The 23,015-nt window shown below is 40.5% G+C and overlaps 2 protein-coding genes and 1 non-coding gene across 3 annotated transcripts; all 3 read left to right on the forward strand.

The window, feature by feature from the left end:
* Window positions 1–1,277: 1,277 nt before the first annotated feature.
* On the forward strand, window positions 1,278–1,389 carry LOC127140820 (U5 spliceosomal RNA). Its single transcript, XR_007811295.1, has one exon. It is a non-coding gene; the product is annotated as a U5 spliceosomal RNA (small nuclear RNA).
* A 398-nt stretch (window positions 1,390–1,787) lies between these two features.
* On the forward strand, window positions 1,788–4,468 carry LOC108873231 (uncharacterized). Its single transcript, XM_018661367.2, has 2 exons — window positions 1,788–1,956; window positions 2,406–4,468. Exon 2 carries the CDS (start codon window positions 2,408–2,410, stop codon window positions 4,076–4,078), a length of 1,671 nt encoding a protein of 556 aa, XP_018516883.2. The 5' UTR covers window positions 1,788–1,956; window positions 2,406–2,407; the 3' UTR covers window positions 4,079–4,468.
* A 10,092-nt stretch (window positions 4,469–14,560) lies between these two features.
* Window positions 14,561–21,906, forward strand: LOC108873248 (phospholipid transfer protein). The gene is made up of 15 exons (XM_018661415.2): window positions 14,561–14,594; window positions 15,070–15,182; window positions 15,466–15,562; window positions 15,822–15,971; window positions 16,355–16,510; window positions 17,313–17,364; window positions 17,459–17,614; window positions 17,764–17,937; window positions 19,591–19,638; window positions 20,480–20,602; window positions 20,776–20,843; window positions 20,945–20,984; window positions 21,076–21,127; window positions 21,250–21,326; window positions 21,620–21,906. The coding sequence occupies exons 2-15, from the start codon at window positions 15,071–15,073 to the stop codon at window positions 21,707–21,709; spliced, it is 1,395 nt and encodes a 464-aa protein (XP_018516931.2). The 5' UTR covers window positions 14,561–14,594; window position 15,070; the 3' UTR covers window positions 21,710–21,906.
* The last annotated feature ends 1,109 nt before the right edge of the window (window positions 21,907–23,015 follow it).

Genomic DNA, 23,015 nt, shown 5'->3' on the forward strand with positions numbered 1-23,015 from the left:
TACATTTAGTCTTCTTGCCAATGAACTGCTTTAAAGCTTTTGACCTGAAATTCACTTCAATATTTCTCATTCAGAACACTTCTGTTCATGTTACTATACTTTTATGTAATCTAAAACAAAGAGTGAAGCTTTTTACTGAAAAATGCAATGATATCTGAGTAGTAGTGGCAGATGTGGAGTTAGAGATACCTGCAGAATGAGGAAAGAGAGAGAAAACATTAAGTAAGTGACTTGCAGTCATGTGATATAAATGCTTGGTGCATCATGGGAAATCCCACAGCAGTACATTAGCCTTAACTGTAAGCTTTATTAAAGAGGAACATTTTGAACCAAACCTTAAATGTAGAGACAGACGTGCAATTAGAAACCACAGTGATGTATTTGGATAATCTGATGTTGACTGAGCTCTTTAAAATGTGATGGTGTCTGACCATTAAGAGATTTTACATGGAGCCCAAGTAGAGAAGCACAGGAGAATCTCTTCTACTTCCTATCAGCAGTTATACTGCAGCGTTTTGGATCATCTCTTTGAGACTGGACACAATCCTCACATGCTAATAAGGATCATATGCCGCCTGAGCTGTGTCCGTCCTTCCCTTCTCTTCCACTGTGGTTTCTGATGTGCTACAAAGGACTGATCACAGGAAATCAACTGGAGAGGAAAACAGATCTTTTTAATGATCTGTTGAAGGCATCTGGTTCAATCAGTCACTGTCACTACAAATATTACACAGTAGATGGTTTCAGAGTCACCTCTCTGGGAAACAGCAGTGTGTTAAAATGGAAAAATGGGCACAAACCTTTTCATACAAACTGTGTTACTGACCTTGATTTAAATTTCTCTTATAAACACATTATTTTATAGTGACAGTTTCTCAAATGATGACAATTTTATTGTGTACATTCACGCATTGTTGCAAGTTGCTGTTGTGAAGCAATTTAGGACTTGTCTTTAAAAAGTTTGATGGAAATAAACTTCAGTTTTGAGGACACTGATCTGAAAGGCAGTCAAACACAGAGTTTGAACAGAGACAGAGAAATGCTGACCTGCAGGTTTTTCTCTGTTTAAAAAGCCAAAGTCCTGTTGGTGGTCCACAGCATCACAGTTCTTGTTTAACAAGCAAATATATACTGTGTTAAATCACCTTAATTCACTTCAGTGTTTTTCATTCAGAACAGTTCTGTCAATACAGAAATGTACCATTTATCTAACCTTAATTCATTTCAAGTCATTTAGAAACAGATCTAATATTTTCAGAGATGTGTGTTTTCAGTGCTGATTATGGTTTTTCTTCATAAAGCACAAGTCTTTTGCCTTTTACTAAATACTTCCATGGAGAGGAGCACCAGTAAGTTTAAACTATTTGTGGCTGGTGATTTAAAGCAGTTCACTAGCTAAAGAACCAAATGTATGGATACTGTTCATACACACATTCAAGTGAAAGATTTCATCAGGAATAATCTGTAATATTTGCTTGTTAAACAAAGACTGTGATGCTGTGGACCACCAACAGGACTTTGGCTTTTTAAACAGAGAAAAACCTGCAGGTCAGCATTTTTCTGTCTCTGTTCAAACTCTGTTTGACTGTTTTTCAGATCAGTGTCCTCAAAACCTGGTGTTTACATTCTCTTCTGCAGAACACTGAAATGAAAAAGAAATAGTAATTATCATTGAATCATTAATGACTTGTGTGTGTCTGTCTCTATATAAGGTAAACCTCTGTGCCTCCAGCTCCACCTGCTCCAAAGTGGATGAGAATCATGTGGTTGAAGGGAAGGTGTGGTCAGTCAGCCTCCTATAAGAATGACTGGTTGTGCTGTGTGGAGCTCAGAGATCAACAGCCTCCAGACTGTGGTCACAGACCATCATTCAACAACCATCCAGACTACCTGCTGATCAGCTCCACCAGCCACACCTTTCTGGACCAGTATCCAGCTCTCCAAGCCTCTTCCCAGGTACATAGATACGTAACCCTGGAAGTAATAATGAGAGACTGACCATTCTTTGTTCCTTTTTTTCTCTGGCCATTGAATGTTTTGCTGCTGCTTTCAGCTCCAACACAGAAGTGAGATCAGGAAGCAAGAGTTCAAAGTCTGTAGATGATGTTTTAATATATTCATCTAAATAAGACCTGTCCATTTCCTCCTTTTAAAGACTGAGTAACTTTAACAAACTGTCTGGGTACAGAGTTATGTATATAGTAAATTATGTAAGTTACATGGCCTTAAACAAACTTTTCTCAGAGAAGGTAACTTTAATGTAACCATTTCACCAGACAAGAATATTGATATGGAACAATTTTACAAAAGCCTGGATTTCATTTAGTGACAACATTTTACACATCCATTAAAGGACATGATGTAAATCTTAATGAATATCCCATGTTATGTTATCTGTGTTGCAGTCATGGCGTCTCCACGGTGGTCTACCTCCATGCTGTTGGCTTCACTGATCCTTCTTCTTTACTGGACGACCTCCTCTGCTCGGTCACATGACTCCACCTCCACCGACCTGTCTCCACCACACAGGGTAAGAAGAGCCCTGCCTTTCCGTACCAGAGAGGAGGTAGCAGCATCTATGCAGACTGCAAAAGATGTTCTGAATTTCATCAACGACAGGATTGGAAAGAAAAACATTGAAACGTTGTCAAGTGTGTTGAAGGGGATCTCCAATATCGCCAGCATGGCACCCGTCATCGGAGGTCTGGTATCATCCATTGTCAATGTGGTTTTGGCCTTTGTCCCTCAAGAAAACCCTCTGAAGGAGCTGAGAGAAGGGTTTGCTGAGGTGAACAGGAAACTGGACTCTCTCTCCCTCCAGATCTCCAACCTGGCAACAGATGTAGAATGGTTCAACTACGCCAGCGTCTATTCTCAAGACGAGGTCCGCATCCTCAACGCCTGGAAGAAGTTTGACGAGTTCCGTGAGAACAGTGGGTTGGTAAACACTGCTGAAGACAGACTCCGACTGGCAGAGATATTCACCAACTACTATGAGAACACAGCAGTTGAGGCCAGTGTGGCCAACCTCTACCATTACCTGACAGTCAGCAGCACGTCTCTGAGTGGAAACCTCAACGACCTGCTGAGGAAGAAGTTTAAATGTAGCATCAGTGAGATCGGTAAATATAACATATATTTTAGCAGCTTGCTGTGGAGGGGGATGGTACTCAACCAGCTCTACTGGGATCTGATTGGTTTTAACCCATCAGGCAAAGAAGCTGAACAAATCCAGATGTTCAAGAATGTCTCTGAAGCTCAGATATCAGCTGTGAAGTTCTGCCGCAACAACTATACACAGTACATGGAGAAGGATGTGGAGGAGATCAGCAAAGCAATGAATCCTGACAACAAACAAGCCATTGCTTATCAGGTGAAAAAGGCTCTAGATGAGAAGTACAACTGGTATAACTGGGTGGTGCTGGTGTACAACACCGATCAGGTTGGCTATCACATCTTTTATAATATGAAGGAGCTCCCTGCGGGTAAGATCACTGTGGCTGTGGGCTACACTCAGAAAACAGAGGAAGAAAGAAAAGTACAAGTTTGGAATCAGTTGAATTCTTGTTACTCAGAGATGTGGCAAAGTTATTCTGTTAACCACCCTCTAAGTGAGAGGATGGGGTGTGTTTATATCGAAGAGCAAGTACCACAATGCAGTGGAGAGGTTGCTGGTGTTCCTGTAAGAGAGTTTCTTAAAATAATGCACAGCAGCTATAAAGAGGACTTTGGTAAAGCTCCAGAAGCTCTGCAGACTTTCGACTGTAAGTCGCAAGGCTTCGCATACAGGTTCTTTGTGCATTATTCCCAAACCTTACCCGTCTGTGACCCTGATCCCTGTCAGAATGGAGGAAAGTGTGAGAGGCTGCTGGACTCCAATGATTGGCTGTGTGAGTGCCCAGATGGTTACTATGGAGACACATGTGAAAAGGAGTCTACGATTAGCGCGGCTTCAGAGACTGATTTACAACATCCTGTGCCTGACATCAGCACCATTGACATCAAACTGGACAAGATGGATTCCAAACTGAAAAACATGGAGTCCAAACTGGAGGAGATTCTCAACAAACTTGGTTAGACATCTCCCAGTCAAAGGCAAATTTCTGCAGGAACAACAACATAACGCACGCTCAGAAACTGACCACCTATCAAGTGACTGAGGAGCGAATCAACAAGATAGATGTGGAGTCACAGAAATTTAGAATCAACTTAAAATAACTAAAGTAAATTAACAATCAAAGAAATACTCAAAAAATCACTTATCAATCACAAATCCAGGACAGTTCGATCTGATCAGAGTTTGTTCTTTAACTTCATTCAATCTGAATCAAAAAGACTGACCCCCAAGGACTGACCCATCATCATCATCATCATCATCATCATCATCTCTATGTGCTTCACTTCTTTGCTCTTGTCTGTGATTGTAAAAGAAGCAGATGTCATGTTATTAAAAATCATCTCCAGCTTAGTTTGAGTTTGATTCAAACACATGCAAACAGGAAAAAATACAGAGGCCCTGAAAGGCAAGTGAGATTTTTAAAAATGATTATTTTTTGGTGGGGCCAAGATAATTTTTCTAAGTCGGCCATCAAGACCACCAAGACAAATCCTGGTGGACCATAGTAAGTGTTAACCGCCCCCGTCTCCGGGCACATTTTTGCCGTCAGGCTTTCTTTCAGAAAGATCTAAAATACAAATAATTAAAATACTTAAAATAATAAGTTAACAGGATTCAAACCCCAGTCTCCTGGGTGACGTCCTGTGTTTGATCCATCCATCCACCTTGACCTGTTGATGCTGTCATTCTTTATATGACCTCATCCAACTTCCTAAAGCCTCTGTAACACACAACCTTCACTCAGTAAAACACATTTCCAGCCAAAAGAAAGACATGATAGTTATGTTACGTAACATGCTTACACACAATACACAGACTCTGTGTTTAGAGTTCATGGAGACATTTAAAATCACCCATTTAGACTGGGGACGTGGTGCATTGCAGCCTCTTGTGGCCAAGATCAGTATTGGAGGAGGTGTGGGGTGGGGGGTGGGTTTGGCTGTGAATGAGTCTGTAGGTTTTCTGGGATCTGATTGACTGAAGCCACAGGTTTTTGAAAGGCCAGCCTCTTGCAGCTGTAGCTGGCCTTCCTACTTTAAACAGTTCTGAGACTTTGTCACGGGGTTTTACCTGTTTTGATCTGGAGAACAGGTAAGAACTTGTTTTTCTGTTTACATCAGTTTTGGTTGAGTAGAGTGAGGTTGGACTCCCTGGGGCTGCTGCTCTGTCACTGAGCCCAGCTGCAGTTTAACAAGTTAAAGTTAAGTCAAAACCTCTGAAACAGCACCCTCTACAGGATACAGCAGCTGGTTCAGACTAAACTACAGACTCTGAGGACGCAGCAGAGGTCATGTGATTTTGACCCAGACAACAGGTTTAAACTGCAGCTCAGATAACGACAGAGCAACAGCACAACAAATCAGTTTGATTACTTTGATGGAATCAGCCTGAAAGTAAAACTGCTCATTATCACTTCATTTAAGTTTTCATTTTTTCATTCACTCTAAAAAAATTAAAGGGCAGGTTAAGGACCTGAAGCAGAGGTAGCAGCAGCAGTAACAGTAGTAGCAGAAGTAGTAGTAGCAGCAGTAGTACTAGTAGTAGCAGCAGTAGTACTAGTAGTAGCAGTAGTAGTAGTAGTAGTAGTAGTAGTAGCAGTAGCAGTAGCAGTAGTAGTAGTAGCAGTAGTAGCAGTAGTAGAAGTAGTAGTAGTAGCAGTAGCAGTAGTAGTATTGGTAGCAGTATTAGTAGTAGTAGTAGCAATATTAGTAGCAGTATTAGTAGCAGTAGCAGTAGTAGCAGTAGTAGTAGTAGTAGTAGCAGTAGCAGTAGCAGTAGTAGTAGTAGTAGTAGTAGTAGCAGTATTAGTAGCAGTAACAGTAGTAGCAGTAGCAGTAGCAGTAGTAGTAGTAGTAGCAGTATTAGTAGCAGTAGCAGTAGTAGCAGTAGTAGCAGTAGTAGCCGTTCTCCTCCATCATGTGAAGCTGCAGATTAATCATTATCCTCCTTATAAAGATACAACAACATTACAGTGCCTGTTTAAAGATGGAGGCAGCTGCTCAGCTGCACCATCAGCCTCTCTCTGTGTGTTTAAGCAAACAGAACCTGCTGTCTATTCAAATACTGTTCCACTTGTCAGAGTTTCTAGTGTCCTTTCATTACTGGATGTTCTTTATCAGACTGAATGTGAATATGCAGGTGTACTGGACCTTTGTCTTTGGTCTGCAGCTCTAACTCTGTGAAGGCTGCTGTCTGGTCTCTGGGTTGCAGCCAAAGACCCAACTCTGGTCACCGGTGATGACCCTGACATGAAGGGTGGGTCGTCCTGGGCCTGTTGATGGAGATTATCACAAACAGAGACACTGTGCTGTGTTAGAAGCCTGACACCTACAGTTATACAGATTACTGATCACCTCTGCACCAGTAACAGACAGAGATATCATGTTTTCAGGAGGTCTGTCTGTCCTGTTCTCATGGACAAAATATCTCAGTAACATCTTGAGAGAATTTCCTATAATTTGACACAAACGTTCACTTGGTCTCAGAGATGAACGGATTAGATTTTGGTCAAAGGTGGAAGGTCATAACTAATGTACGGATTATGACTAATTTCTGCTGGAAGCCTAAGAGGTTAAAGTGACGAAGTGATGATATTTTCTATCCAAAAGGTCAAAGGTTAGCTTCAGTGTGACATCATAACATTTCTGTCCATTATTCAACACCATACCTCAGGAACAGAAGGGGAGACTGTAACCATATTTCCTGAAACTTGACTGGTTTATGGAGGTGTATCACCCACCAGACCCTGATTCTGATTCTCTTTGTCCTGTTGAACTAAGTGCAGGTTCAGACTCTGTCAACATTAGTGTGTATACTCAGTGTATAAGAGAGAGAAGGGAGGTAAACCACTGTCTCATGGCTACAATTCACATCTGCCATCTTCTGTACGTGGTGTTTTCTAACTGGTAAAGATGAGGTGGTTCAGACCTTTGAACAGAGTCTCTTTGTGGTTTTGGTCTGTTCAGATAAGTCATCTAAGCAGTCGTCTTTCTGTCCTTTCTCCATATAAGGTAAACCTCTGTGCCTCCAGCTCCACCTGCTCCAAAGTGGATGAGAATCATGTGGTTGAAGGGAAGGTGTGGTCAGTCAGCCTCTGATAAGAATGACTGGTTGTGCTGTGTGGAGCTCAGAGATCAACAGCCTCCAGACTGTGGTCACAGACCATCATCCAACAACCATCCAGACTACCTGCTGATCAGCTCCACCAGCCACACCTTTCTGGACCAGTATCCAGCTCTCCAAGCCTCTTCTCAGGTCTTTTTATTTATCTAACAGGGATCGTACAGTTAAACATAGTTACATACAGATAATGTACAGAGGTCCAGGTTTATGATACCTTCAGTATCACTGTTTTTTCAAATCTGCTCTATAGAAAATCAATAGGCTGCAGTACAATCTGTTAATGGTTCAGTCAAACTGAGAATATGTTTGTCTTCCATCCTACAAAGGTTGTTAAGGCTGTGAATAATAATTTTAAACATGTGAGAATCCAAATATATTTTACAGGCCTAATTTTTGGGACTTGAACATTAAAGATTCAAACTCTGATAAAAACCTGAGACAGTGCTGAAATCACTTTCCTGGATTCTGTCTGGTTTGACACAGAATGACTGCATTGTTTCACTTGTGTAGTGGAAACTTCAGGTCTTTTGATTTTGGTTTTCCATGACTGAGTCTTTGACTGACAAACATGACTGACCACAGGTTGTTCTTCTTTTACCACTGTTGCCCCTCTGTTCATGACTCTTTTGTTCTGAGATCTGGGAAAATATTAAATACTGTTGAATGAGAACTTGATATAAAAATGCTACATTTCACTGGTCTCTGATCCTTTAAGGTTTGTTTGCATAAGACAGAAACTAAAACCTGATCTTTGTTTGATCATTTTAAATCAATAGAATATTAATGTTGGTTATAGTTAGAGAAACATTTGTCATCACCTGCTTCATACAGTCAGCTTACAGAGAAAAGATGTAACACACCAGTGAAGTCAGTATAATGAGGCTGTGATGTTATTAACCTGTCCAGGCTCTGTCCACAGTCATGAACTGTGTCATTACTTCACAGTGTTCATCCAATGATGTGAAAATGTTCCATATTTAAATGTTAATGTTTTTCTCACAAAAACATTTTCCACAGTTGTTTCTACAACACATCAATTAAACTTTGTTCTGAAAATGTTGTTTTGATAAAGTTCAAAAATCTTTTCTAACCAAATATTACCAAAGATTATTGATGATGTTCAGGTTAGTTTCTCCCTCCCCTCCCTCTCCCCATTTCTCTCTCTAAATTATAGGTGAGGTATGGGAAGGCTCAGACAATAAAAACACTTGAATGGCCATGGTTCAGTTGATAAAGGGACAAATGTTCCTGCAGGTCTGTGATGGGATGTGAACTCTGGTCTCTGGTATGAAGGTCAGACATACACATCCATCAAAGGACATGATGTAAATCTTAATGAACTGTCCAATGTGGGCTTCATTAGCAGGATACTGATCTGGTTTTATGGCCCAGTTTCACAAATTTGCCCTGGACAGAATCACAGTCTGTGCACCAAACAAAACTCTCCGTTTGAATAAGGAAAACTTCTAGAAAACAGCAGGTTGTGAAGGGAGGGTGAGTTACCCTTCAATGTACAGCATTAAGGAAAATATCCCATGTTATGTTATCTGTGTTGCAGTGATGGCATCTCCACAGTGGTCTACCTCCATGTTTTTGGCTTCACTGATCCTTCTTCTTTACTGGACGACCTCCTCTGCTCAGTCACATGACTCCACCTCCACCGACCTCTCAGCCCTTGACAGGTTCAAGAGAATCCTGCCCGAAGACACCAAAGACAAAACAGAAAAAGTCCTAAATGTTGTAACACAGTCTCTAAGTGTAATGAAAGATGTGGTGTAGAGCAGTAGCTGATAAAGTCCAGTCTGTGCCTGACATCAGCACCATTGACAACAAACTGGTCAAGATGGAGTCCAAACTGGAGGAGGTTCTCAACACTATCAAAGAGCAACGTCCCCGTCAGTAGAAGATAAACCTCAAAAACCAACCACCCATCAAGTGACTGAGCACTTGACAACAGCACTAAACAGTCCAAATATTACCTCCTGCCAACCTGCAAATGAAGATGGAAGCAACTGAACATCTTCAGTTCAGTGACATGACTGATAGATGAGATTCACTAGAACTGAAAATCTGAGACTCAGACTCTCAGACTCCTGAAGTTTCCTTTTAACCTTGTGAGCACATGTTACATTTCTTGTACAAAGAATCAGATGTTTTGAACACAACTTGTTTAACAAAATCCAAATCTAGCTTACAAAAATTCATGTTTTCAATGTTTTGTATGAACATGATCAATGTTGTGCACAACGATCTCATGCAAACATCCTTTATAAAATCAATTTAAAGTGCAACAAGTGATTATCTTGGATCCATATGTTGTGTTGTCAGTGTGGTGACGATGTTAGATTGTTTACATGTTTCACCCTCGGGAGTTTAAAAAAGACGGTAAATAAGGATCAGCTCTGACTTTACAAAACATCAAATTACTAAACTAGAATTGTTGCAAAGTTAACAAACCTTAAAATAACCTGTCCTCATTGGATAAATAACAGATGTATACAAGATAATCACTTTCACACAAAAATCAAATGGATTTTTTTCTGGAATGAACGGACTAACTTTTTTAACTCAGCTGGGAAAGTTAGAGTTTGTGTGGTCGTCAGATTGTAAATGTGGAACCAGAGGAAGCTCAGAAAAAAATCATCTCCAGTTTCATTCTGAGAGTTTTCATTGTTTCTGGTTGACTCTGAAGATAAAGTGAAGTTTGATTCCAACACATGAAAACAGGAAAAACTCTGACTCTTGTCATTAAAATGAGGAAGTTTTATAATGAGTCATCCTGTCAGTTTTCAGCTCAGTGTTGTTGACTCATAATGAACAGTTTTACAGTATCAGGTCTGTAGTTTGTGTAGTTTCTGGCCTGCAGGGGGAAGCACAGCAACATCAGGCTTTTTCCTCTCAGCTGGCATGCTCACAGCTCCACCAACCAACAAAACACTGGAAAAATACATCATCACAAGAACAAATACTGCAATTCAGATGTTATCCAGGAAAAGATACTATCAGTAAAATCTACTTTATGTTCAGGTTTTATCTGCATAGAACAAGATAAAAATAAAAAACCCTTTCTTTGCTTGTGACACCTAAAAAAAATAAAAGACCAAAAAAAGGTTTTGTCTTTTAGAAATAACTGACTGATCTGATCTTAATTGTATTTAATGACAAATCAATTCTTCACTAATTATATTATATTTCATGCATCTTTGATCACTGAGGACATTTCTTCTTAATTTGTCTTTAATTGATAATTCAGACTTACAGGTTTCCATTAATATTCTTTTAATCTTCAAACTGTATTTTATCTCTATTTTTAACTTCAACTCCATAAACATTCCCGTAAAATTCGGCTCTGAGGATGATTGGACTGGACCAGAACTGAGGTCAAACAGTCAAAACTCTCCTTTAACCCCTGATCCACAATCTGGATGGAAAACATCCTGAGGTCAAAGATGTGAAGGAGAACTGATAAGGATTCAGGAGCAGAGAAAAGCTGAGTGTTTTAAACCAACTTTAAAAGACAGAAACTTGTTGCTGCTGCAGAAAGAACTCAGGGCAAAAAACCCAAAACAGACCCAAGGGCAGATAAAGAGGAACCCTTAATGAATAAAGTGATGAAAAAAGGAGGCGATGAGCAGGTAGGAACACCAGGAGAACACTGGGAAACAAAAGAGAGCAAAAGGGGACACAGAGTCTAAATACTCTGGTGACACAGGTGAAACTAATAAAACAATCAAAATGGCAGAAGACACACACAGGCAGGAAAAAAAAACAACCATAAACACAACAGGCAGAGATTCCAAAATAAAACAAGAAGTACAACTAAAGGCAGTGGTAACAGTTTTCATGTCATGATCATCTTTACACAGATAACATCTGTGCTGGACTGGACCACAGTACTGTACTGAACTCATGTGTATCAAACACATGAAATGATCCTGAATGCACTCTCACTGTTCTTATCTCAAACCACCTCAGTGTGTAACTGCTTTCAGTCTGAATTTTTAACTTTGTCTATTTTATTATTATCATCTCAATGTTGCTGCAAATGACAGAAAGTCACATGATTTTTGAGGTTTAAATATAGGTTTGAATGAATGAATGAAGCCACATTAATGCCAGTAGATGTAGCGGATGATGTTCGTCCTGAACAGGTCAAAAAATGCCCAGTCATGATGATTATTGGGTTGTTTTCCTGGCAGAGGGTGGAGGGAGTAGTTTAGATAATGTTAGAGATACAGACTCAAAATAAACATCTGAAATTTAACATATTGTTCAACTAGTTCTGTAGAACAAGCTAGGAACAAGGAACTCATTTTGTATCTAATCATTTTTTAAAATTATGAGCTGTAAAGGACGAGCAGCTAAAAGAAAGTTTAGCAGTGTCAACAAGAGAAATATAACTATGTTTATTGTTGCTGAGTCTGAGACATCTGCTGCTGTAGCAGAGGACAGGGGACACATGTGACATATTTTCACCACATCATAGACAACAACACAGTCTCCCTTGATCTGGTGTTAGATTGTACAAATTTAATCATCTTTTCTTTAAGAATGAATAGGTGTCACACTTCTTATTATTACATTTAAACTCAGCAACGTCCTAAAACCTAAAACTTCCTAAAACAGTCTTCAGCTCAGATGTTGAGTAACCACCTGACAGATGATCAAAGGAGATAAGTAAACAATTTCAAAAATAAGAAATGTTGCCACAGCTCAGCTGTTGTGGGATGTTGGGATGTTACACCCCTGTTACACCCCTACACCAACAACAACACGGTGGGGTGTAGGGGTGAGGCATGAAACTGCTGTGTTAGATTAACACTTAGTTTCGATTATCCATCCATCCATTGTCTTCCGCTTATCCTGGGTCAGCTCACAGTGGCAGCAGGCTAAGCAGGGTATTCCAGACATCTCCTCCTGGGGGATCCCAAGGCCTTCCCAAGCCAGATGAGATATAATCCCCCCAGCGAGTTCTGGGTCTACCCTGAGGTCTACTCCCAGTAGGATGTGGCTCCTTCAGACTTGAGGGAGCAGCAACTCTACTCCAAGCCTCTCCCGGATGTCTGGGCCCTAACCCCCTCTCTAAGGCTGAGCCCCGCCACCCTTGAGATTCTGTCCATGAATATCACGAACAGAATCTGAGACAAGGGGCACCCTTGGCAGAGTCCAACACCCACTGAAAACATATCTGACTTTGTGCCGAGGATGCAGACACCCCTCCCCTCCTAGAATTGCCACCTAATGTGGCGGAGGGGTTTGTGTGTCCCAGTGATCCTGGGAGCTGTGTTGTCAGGGACAAAAGCTCCTGGTAGGGACTCCCAAAGCAAAGTGTGGCGCTCACCGGCGAGCGTCTGGTAGTCGAGCCTGCAACCATGGGGCCCAGTCAAGCTCGGCCCAGAGATGTGACATTGTGCCACCACCACGTGGGCCCACCACCCATGGAGATGGGTATTGGGGTTGGGTGCTTTGCAAGCCGGGTGGGAGGCAAGGGCGGGGATCCAGGCGCACTGAGGCCTGGCGTCACAGACTAGGTTTGATTATCTGACTGAATATTTGATGGCTGCATAAACTCCCCAGACATTTATGGGAGGACAAACTGCAGTGTTATTCATGATGAATATTCACATACTAACACATACAGCAGCACTATGTTCTGGGGTTTAACTGGATTGGAATGGATATCCTCTTAGCTTTGTCAGACAGAGGCTGAAGGAGATTAAGTCAGAGTGAATGTGGTGATGAATTCAGTGAGGATATCACATTAAATGGTAAGTTAATTTAGCAGAACTGGGCCCTACCATGTTTAATGCTAAACATTAATAAATAATAAAAGTTGCCACAGCTTGGCTGTTGTAAGTTCCTGAGGAAACAGAGGTCACACCTTTCCAAATAAACCAGATTTTTATCTTGGTAATAATAGCCCACTGCAGCCTCTGTCGTGAAGGGGAAGTTACCCAATGACAGCAGCTGTGGCAACTTGTTGTTCGGCAGGCACATGTACATCAAGAATACCTGCACACTGCTGTTGGTTTAGTTTATTTGTTTATTCTTTAAACTCTACATAGACATGATCACAGTCTTCAGGTAAAGGTGAGAGCTTACATGTGTATAACTCTTTGTGTAACCACCAGTGTAAATGTCTGTGTTGGTTCTCAGTCATCCTGGTCATGTTAGTCTTAGGTGGTACAGCTGAATTCAGCTGGACTTGTTTCAGGTTTCTTGAAGACGTTTCTCATCTGAAAGGCTTCTTCAAGTCTATAGGCTGGCTGGGGAGTCCCAGGTATATTTGTTGGAGGTGGTCCTGAGAGCCATTAACCCACCCTGTCCTCATGTGAGTCGTTAGGATCACACGGGTCAAGGTGTGGATGGAGGTCAAAGGATCTCAGGACTGTGTTGTAGGTGGCTGATAGTTGGTGTCGTAGTCCACTAACCCTGTTCAAAGATGCTCGTTCCAGATGGACACAGATGGCCTCCTGATAAATGATGAAACAGTAGTTTTTATCTAATGCTGCAGGTCTTTGGGACTCTCCTATCAGACTTTCTTAAAAACCAGAACCTTTGTCTGTCAGCGAGGGTTAGAGGTGGAAATAAATTCTCCACTCAGCAGATACATCAGAGGAATTGTTTCAACGGCTGACCTTTGCTGGGGGAAACTGGTGGGATGTTAAAAACTAGAATCAGTGACCAAGATGAGCCCAGTCCACTTTAATCAGACGAGTCACAGTCAAACCAAACAGAATCAAAACTGTCACTTCAGGATATAATCCTTTGACTTTCACACTTTTTCATTAACAAAGATGCTCCTTATAGAAGAACTTGTCTTAGAATCATGTTTTTAGGTCTTCTTGAAAATCTCAATGATTCAGAGAGTTGTCAGTTCATTGATGGGTAAACTGCAACCAGGAGCTAACTGTTAGTAACTAAGTGCTTTCCCCTCTTCCTGCACATTAACTTTAGTTTCTGTTTTTTAATTTTAAATAACACTCAAAACAACTAAACTGAAACTAATAATCGGATTGTTTTTTTGCAGTATGGAGTTTACAAAAAATAAAATTCTGTTTGTAAGTAGGTGTAAGAAGTGTGAAATGTTGTGGATCAAACGGAAGGTGAAATACAAACTGTGACATTAATACTTATAACTCTACATATGCAGCTCTGTCATTGTGTAACTACACCACACTCATGTTCATCTTAAAGCATTAAACCAACAGCTGCTAGTTTACAGACACTGTGTCCATATTTAGTCAAATGGACTCTTAAAGGTGGAGTGTCATGATTTGCATAATGAATCGTACATAAGTAGCAGTGAGATTGTAGAAGTTGTGATCGGCTTCAGGAGACACACAAACCACAGGTAACACTTCTTCTTCTTCTGTTAAACTGATGAGTGAACATGAGGTTCTGTATATTTTACACATAAATAATAAAACATGGAACCATTTTACAGTGTTTATTATAAAATCAGTTCTAAAATATGATAATAACCATAATGGTTATCATCATGGCAATACTGATTTATTTCAGAAAAATATATGTAAGGAAAATGATTGTTATCTGTTCACTGTTTTATGAATTAGAAAGCTTATGATCATGAGATGAGAAAGTATTTTGTCTTGGACACAGAGCTGCTGCTGTACTGCACCAAATACTTCAACAGTGAAACACATCATCTAGTTGTACAGCAAACTACTCAGGATAAATAAAACTCACTGAAGACTTGGTCAAAGATAAAACCCTTAAGGCCTTTATTAAACCCTCGAATGAGAGAGCTGTTGACACTGAACACGTCAGGTGTTGTCTGTGTCTTGTGTTTGACGTCTTTATCTCAGGATGGCCTCCTGTGTGTTTTCCCTCCTCTTCTTGATCTTCCTGTTTCCCACCATTGCTGCCGCCAATCCCACTGGCCTCAAAGTGCGAGTCACAGACAAAGCGCAGAATGTTTGTAAGATCATTCATTCATTCATTTATAACGCTGCCAAAACTCTTAAGAGTTGAAACATACGGTGATCCTGAAGGTGACATTTTCTCTGACTGATACAACAGTTCAGTTTAATATGAGAGTTACACATCTTTGTTTCACCATGACAGAGAAACAAAGCGTCATCATTATTTTTTCAAGTTTCATTGGAATTATTTATTTATTATTGCAACTTTAAAAAGCTGCTTTCAAGATTCTATATTTGTTCACAAAGGAAGTACTGGCAGTATTTGTACTTTGTTTTCAGTGAAGGATGTTGGTCTGGCGTTTGTGGAGGAGGTGGTTAACAGACCTCTTCCTGACTTCCCATGGAAGTGGGGGTTCCTGAGTGCAACCATCAAAAGGTAAAATAACTTCTTTGTTATCCTCTGTGTTTAGTTGCAGTTGATTTCTAAAGGCTGATCACTTCCTTGTCTTCTGTAGATTAAATCTCCATCACTTTGCATTTACAGTAGAAAAAGTGTTTTTTGTGCCTGAAGATCTGACTGAACGAAAATGGTGGCACAGAGAGACAATCGGTGAAAAGGAACACACTGGGGGGCTACAAACAGAATTCATCATGTGTTTGATCCCTCAGTTTCTTCCGTCATCTCCTCCTCTCAGGTTGACAATAACTCATCTTCATGCAGATCCAGGTCAGATGGTTCTTCGTTTCCAAAAAAATTCTGGTCTCCATTTTACAATCAGGAACCTGTACTTCAAAGTGGAGCTTGAACGATCCATTGCTGTGCACATATTATGGACTAAGTTCAAGTATGTATAAAGATGTTCCTAAAGATCCACATTGCATCAAAACTTTCCTTTTGCTTTAAAACCTCCTCAGTCAGAAAAAGATCTCTCCTCCAGTGTGATTTAGTTTTCCTTTGACTTTCTAACAAACTAACAGCCTGCCACAGAAACAGAATTTGACTTTGGCCTCTCACTAAAACTTAACTTAGATAACTGTGTTATCTTCTGTATCTTCTGTTCTTTTTGCTGATACAAATGAACGCTGATTTCAGCATTTCAGTTTCCTTTAGTGTCAAACTACAAACTTCATATGTCAGAAAAAAGTAACTTACTATCATTTCTACTTTATGTAAAACAGCAACATCACTTTTTCCTTCAAACTGTATTTAATGTCTTTTCTGTCGCAGAGTTGACACAAGGAGAGTGGTCTTTGGGGGAGAAGGTGTGAGCGCCACGATCGGAGTGAACCCGTATCGAAAGGGAAACGGTCGCCTGAATGTCGCAATACCCTACTGTCATATCAGAGCTGATCACATCCACATGAGGCACAGCGGCATTCTGGGGTAAAACAAAACTACATGCGTCTAGATTAAGACCAGATTTAATGTTGGTGTTCAAGGGTTCCCAGGGCTACAGGCAGGGATGCCAGGTTACAGGGTAAGATGTGGTGGAGATAACTACCTCAAGTGTCAGACTGATTATTTATGTAAACTTTATTTAATCAGGTTTGTACCATCAAAGTTTAGATCATTTTCAGTCTGACCTGACTACATCTAAAAAAAACACTAGATACTAAACAAGACTGAAAAGTCCAACAGCTGCCTGACCAATGGTGTAACTCTATCATCACTCACTCAGTTACGGACATTTGAGTTTAAAGGCCTGGCCCGCTGCTGCGGTTCATCCAAAAACTAAACTAAACTCAGTCTTTGGCTCCAAACAGCTTCCTGTAGTTTAACACAAAACACAGATGAAATGTGACTTCCTGTTATTAGGATTTCATTATTTAGATTCTAAGATGGAGGCAATAAAAATCTGTAAATCTGAGGCCAAGGGGAGTGACTTTAGCTCTGCAGGTATTTCATCGTAGACCAAAGTATCGGACAAATTAAAATGTGACCAGATGGCGACACTAGAGAAGAAGTTATTACAGTTCATCCTGAGAGGAACATGAACATCTGACCCACATTTCAGCACAATCCATCCATCCACTGTTACGGCTCCAGAGTGAGTCTGGACCATAGTGGAGAAATTATGTCAGCTCCCATAAAACCAAATTCTTTTATTTTAATTCTGTTATCATGTGTTATTGATGATTGATTGATATGATCAGGTAAGATCTGATTTTGGTTGTTTGTTTTTCAGGCCTATCTGGGACTTACTCAGACCACTTGCCCACTACCTCTTCAACACCAGGGTTTGTCACATCTCTTTTCTTCCTCACTTGAACTAAAACAGCAGGTAGAGACACGCCTGCAGTCTGAGACCAACGTTTACCACTCTGTCTGCAGCTCTGTTCTGCCATTCAGAGGATCATCCTGCCTAATATTAACACCATGTTGGCGGGTGTCAGCACGACACTGAAACTGCATGATGGCTACTACATCGACTACTCTCTGAGCGGAGATATCAGAACGACCTTCTTCAGCCTCGATGTGCCTTTTAGAGTGAGTTACACCACCTCTGAACACCAGGTCCTACCTGCACACTGTGAAAATCAACCCGGAGTTCAGTTATTAACATGACTGTAAAGAAGAGAGTTCGTCCTCCACTGCTGATAATCTGTAACTGTATTAAAGTGATGTGTGTGTTTCAGGGTTTGGTGTTCAGGCAGGGGGTGACTATGGACATCAAGTCAATAAAAACAGGCACAGAACCAGTTTTCAAAGAAAATTACAAAATGGCTTATGTGGGCATCTCTGAGTTCGTCTTCAACAGTGCCGCCATGTCGCTCTACAGATCAGGACCCCTTAAACTCCAGATTCCACAGGTGAGAACACCTGAAACCAGAACCTTCAAACACCACTACAATTTATTCACCACACAGTCTGTTACTCATAAGGATTCATGTTTATGTTCATTCATGTATTCATATAGAGCGTCATTCTGTGTTTGCATTCATTCATTCATACAGTGTCAACCTCTGTGTTCATTCATTCATAGATGGTGTCGATCTTGATATTCATTCATACAGCACCTCAGTCTGTGTTGATTCATTCATTCATAGAGAGCATTGATCTCTGTGTTGATTCATTCATACAGATACTGAGAGTCTTTTACTTCCCTCACGTTGTCTTTACTCTCACCACCACCACCACCACAAACCTCACCACCAACAGGAGCAAGGAGGCCCTACCGCCGTAGCCCCGAACACCTCAGCTACGACATAGTCTGCAGCATAACCTCTGAGCCTGTAGTTTCTGTAGGTCTGATCTAAACTCTTAATGCAGGAATAACCCAGCTGACCTCTGAAATCAGTGTTCAGTAAGAGTTATTGTGCTGTTATGGTCGACTTTTGTTATAGTCAAACTCTACCATCTACCACCTGAAAACTTTAAAAACAGGATGAAAAACATTTGGCTTTTGGATAGGATTTTGCCCATTCAAAACTTTAAACTACAGAGAAAAAAAACACCCATATATCCCTGAGTTAGTTGACACTGGTTCCATTTCCATACATGTTCTGCTGTTCATCCAGAGTCAGGCTGCACTGGCAGAAGGTTCACACAGGTAGTCCAGACGTCTTTCTGCCCAGCAGTGTTTCCATCTCCTCCTGGAGAATCCCAGTTTCCCAGAACATGATATGTGGGCTTTGTTTAGATTGCAGACAAATCAGATTTGCTCCTAAAATCAGTTCTACAGGAAGTCACCAACCAACAATGTAGGCGTCAGTGACCAGTGACGCAGCTTTCCAATTGTCTTGTTCCAGTAGGTTTCTTCCTTTGTCTGCACAAAGGCCTTCCCTCAAAAGGTCTCGCAGTCAGTTTACTTCAGTTTGTTCTTCATGTTGTTCTCCACAGCACCCTGCAAGATGCAGCATGGATTCTGTCACTCTGAATTTCACTTTGTTGTGTGTCGCATTGTGACACTGAAGATACTTTGAAATCTGATTTGAGCGTCCAGAAAGAGAAACCCAGTTGCATTCCAAACCACCTCCACATGTGGTTTGGATTCAATTTCAGGCAGTGTTTTTTTGTCCAGACTTTTAAAAAACAATCTGGATGCCAAAAAACGAGTCTGTACTGGCAGTCTGGACAAAGCCATAAACCTGGGATCTCCTACCCAACAAACACACCCAGGAGGATCCTGATCGGTTCCGTCCAGTGACTCTGGATGTCCAAGCTTCTCACCCTATCTCTAAGACTGAGCCCAGACACCCTACAGAGAAAACTCCTTTCAGATACTTGTATCCACAGTTTAATTCTCCCAAACCTCATGACCACAGGTGAAGCTGGCAGACAAAGCCTTCCCTGCAGGCTCAACAGCCCACATACAAACCTGTTCTAAAGGTTCTGAAATGCAAGTCATCTGAATTTGATGCAGTATAAATGAAGCAAAATACAGATCATCCTGGTCCCAGTAATAAACAGTCATAATCACAGCCTCCATCTGACTTTATCACCGTCTCTGATCTCCTCAACAGATAGATCCATCAACAAATCGTATTCTGGAAACTGTGGGACTTCCTGTGGTAAGTAGAAAAACTAGAACCTGGTTCTGTCAAACATTATCTTTTAAAGTCCTGTCCTGTAGATTAATCATCAGGACAGAGACACAACTGGGATGTTGTGATTATCATGAAGTAGTTATGAGGCAACAGGCCACCACCTCGTACTACAAAGGAGCAAGACATGTGGTGATTTGTCTCTTTGTGGTAATTTGGTGAACACTGGTTTCAAAAAGTATTCACTCTATTTTGTTGTAGATTTAATTAATAAATGATAAAACTTTCATGTTTGCTCATACGTCTACAATCAATAACTCATAATTACAAAGTGACAAGGAACATTTATTAGATATTTTAGTACATTTTGAATTTGCAAAACCTGAAATCTCTAATTTATTTAAGTATTCAGACCCTTCATTCAGGACTTTGTAGAAGCCTCTTTGGCAGCAGTTACAGACTCCAGGTCTAAGTCTGGTCTGGTCAGTTCTGACCAGTTTCCCTGTCTCTGCTGCTGAGAAACCTGACCCACAGTCTGATCCTGCCACCACCATGCTTCACTGTAGGAATGGTAGCAAACAGAAAGCACCTGACCAGAGTTTGGAGCCAAAGAAAAGAGTCTGAACACTTCAGGAAATTACTTTAGAACTTTCTAAAAACATGTTTTCCCTTTGTCAGTATGAGTTACTGAAAGTACAGTGGTGGGAACAAAGGTCTGTTTTATCCATTTAATCAAATCTTCAACATAAGTGAAGGTCTGAATACTTCCTGGGGACACTGTATATATGTGTATGTTTATGAACAAACAGTTATTAAACACACCTGTGGTGTTCCTGCTGCTGATGTTGTGTCTCTGTAACAACTGCAGGGTCCTGTGAAAGTGAAGCTCACTAAGCCTCCGATTGTCAGCATCCGTCAAAGCGGACTCACCGTCTACGTGAAGGCCAGAGCACAATCTCTAGTTAAACAACGTCTAACACCTCTTCCTTTGGTAAACACACACACACAGTCCTATTATACTTTCATGGTAACAGCACAGATCTGCTGATGTCCATCCAGAATAAACCTCCACATAAAAGTTCCACTTTGAAACCAGAGAAAACAGAGTCTGCAGAACCTCATTCAGATTCCTCCTGTTTTTAACTCAAACTCTGTCTCCTGCAGACCTGTCAGGTTGATCTGAAGGTCAATATCAGAGGAAAACATCTGGATCTTCTCTCTAAAGATGCCAAGTAAAAACACAGACACATCCTCACACTCTGCAGCACAGTATACTGCTGTGTAGTGCTGTACAAGCTCTAATATCATTCATATGAAACCTTTACTATTTCAGGTGTAAAGTCCAACCTCAAACATTTGGGGGAAAACTTGTGGTACGAAAAACACTGATGGAATAAATAAAAAAACATCTCAGTTATAATAATAATAATAATAAGAAGAATGGTGTGTGTTGTTTCTGTGCAGGCGCCACTTGTTAACATCGGCCTCAACAGAAAGATCACAGATGATCTGATGCATAAGCACCGACACATATATATAAACACACACACACACATATAAATATATATTTTTATGTTCATATGAGCATATGAAAATATAAAACTATAAATATGGATTATTGTGTGTGTGTGTGTTTAGGCTACTTTGATGAAGGATTAGTGGTCCCTCTTCCAAAAGGAGTCTTCCTCACTCAGGGAAACATCGACTATCAAAATGTGAGTCTGTTCAGATTGTCACTATTGTTTGTTACTATCTCTACTACCTGGTACTACATGTACTACCTGGTACTACCTGTTACCACTTGTTACTACCCATACTACCTGTTACTGACTTTTACTACCTGTTACTACCCGTACTACCTGTTTACTACCTGTTACTGCCTGGTACTACCTGTTACCTGGTTCTACCTGGTACTGCCTGTTACTGCCTGGTACTACCTGTTACCTGGTTCTACCTGGTACTGCCTGTTACTGCCTGGTACTACCTGGTACTGTGTTGTGCGCTGCAGGGCTTCCTGGTGATCGGAGGGAACCTGAAGCTGACTCCTGCAGAGAGGAAGAACGTGGTGAGAGGATTTGGTAAAAAGACAGAGCTGTGACTGTGAAGAATCTCAGCAGCTCAGTGATGAACCCGACTCCTTCCTGTTTCTGATTTCAGTCTTACAGTTCAGATACTGTGGCACCAGTAAAGGTACCAGCAGAAATACTGTTAGCAGTCAGAGCTCCGTACTCTGCTGCAGGTTTTTAATTTTACTAGTTTCTGATTCTTTCTCTGCAATAAAAAGCTTCAGCATCACTGCGTCTCATGTTTTAGTCTTTTATGTCTTAAAGCAGCAGAGATTACTGAATAAACATTGATCTGAATGATAATAACAGTAATAATAATAATTATAGATTTTTACACTAACAAGAAAATTAAAGACATGACATTTGACCACAGCTATTAGAGTTACCTCTTCGTGGATGTTAGAATAGAATAGAATGGAATCTTTTTCATCACACAAGGTAAAACCAGTACAACGAAATTGAAAGTCCTATCCATAAAACATCAATCTGTTCCATAAAAAAACATCAATCAAGCACTCACATGCAGCTGATAAGAAAATGTTGAGTAATAAATAAATAGAGTGAATGCAAGGATAAATTTAAGAATTCAGTCCATAGTGCTGAGGGGTGGGGGAGTCATGTTAGCTGCTGATCAGTGCTAGCTTAGCTGCTGAGTAATATTAGCTCTTAAACAATGCTAGCGTAGCTGCTGGCTAGTTTTAACTGACATCTTATGTATTCTCTATGAAACAGTTACTGGTCTATTAAAATCACTTTGAATAAATAACATAAATCTAAATAAATAACATCAGGCACTATCAGTGTCTCAGAGACTCAGAGTCCATCTCCAGACCTGTTGGGTTCAAGGACTCGTTGAGGCTTCATCCAGGAACAGACACAAGGTCAGAGTTAAAAACAGGGTCAGAGCTGAAAGATTAAAATAAAAAGACTAAATAACATCCTTCTTATATTTACAATTCATATCCCTGTAGCTGAACACAAGATAGCATGTAGCACTAGCAAAAGCTAACCACACCACACTCACACACCATATGTAAATGATTCATTTTAAATAAATCAAATAAAAACAGAAATATAACATGTTCATAAAATTATTAAACTTATTTACAGAACAAAAAATTCACTGGAACCAAACGCACCTGGTGTGTTAAGTCTTAAACACGTCGTCTTTGTTCATTCAATTGTTTTATATTTTTGGTCTCCTTGGCGCGTTGCTCTGCAGGGTGTTTATTTAATTAATTACGGGCGGAAAAATTGACCGGCGCGATTAGTTCCGCCCGTCAGAGGACTACATTATAGGTGGGAACCAAAAATATCGCGGTAGAAAAGTAAACCGTA

Source organism: Lates calcarifer, unplaced genomic scaffold (assembly GCF_001640805.2).
Source record: "Lates calcarifer isolate ASB-BC8 unplaced genomic scaffold, TLL_Latcal_v3 _unitig_5006_quiver_581, whole genome shotgun sequence".
Classification (NCBI taxonomy): Eukaryota; Metazoa; Chordata; class Actinopteri; family Centropomidae; genus Lates; species Lates calcarifer.

Excerpts from the sequence above, each read along its gene's own strand:
- LOC108873231 (XM_018661367.2), top strand. The coding sequence starts at position 2,408 with ATGGCGTCTCCACGGTGGTCTACCTCCATGCTGTTGGCTTCACTGATC.
- LOC108873248 (XM_018661415.2), top strand. The coding sequence starts at position 15,071 with ATGGCCTCCTGTGTGTTTTCCCTCCTCTTCTTGATCTTCCTGTTTCCC. Across the intron at positions 16,511-17,312 it reads AGGCACAGCGGCATTCTGGG|GCCTATCTGGGACTTACTCA; the intron begins GTAAAACAAAAC and ends TTTGTTTTTCAG. Across the intron at positions 20,844-20,944 it reads CTTCTCTCTAAAGATGCCAA|GTGTAAAGTCCAACCTCAAA; the intron begins GTAAAAACACAG and ends TTACTATTTCAG.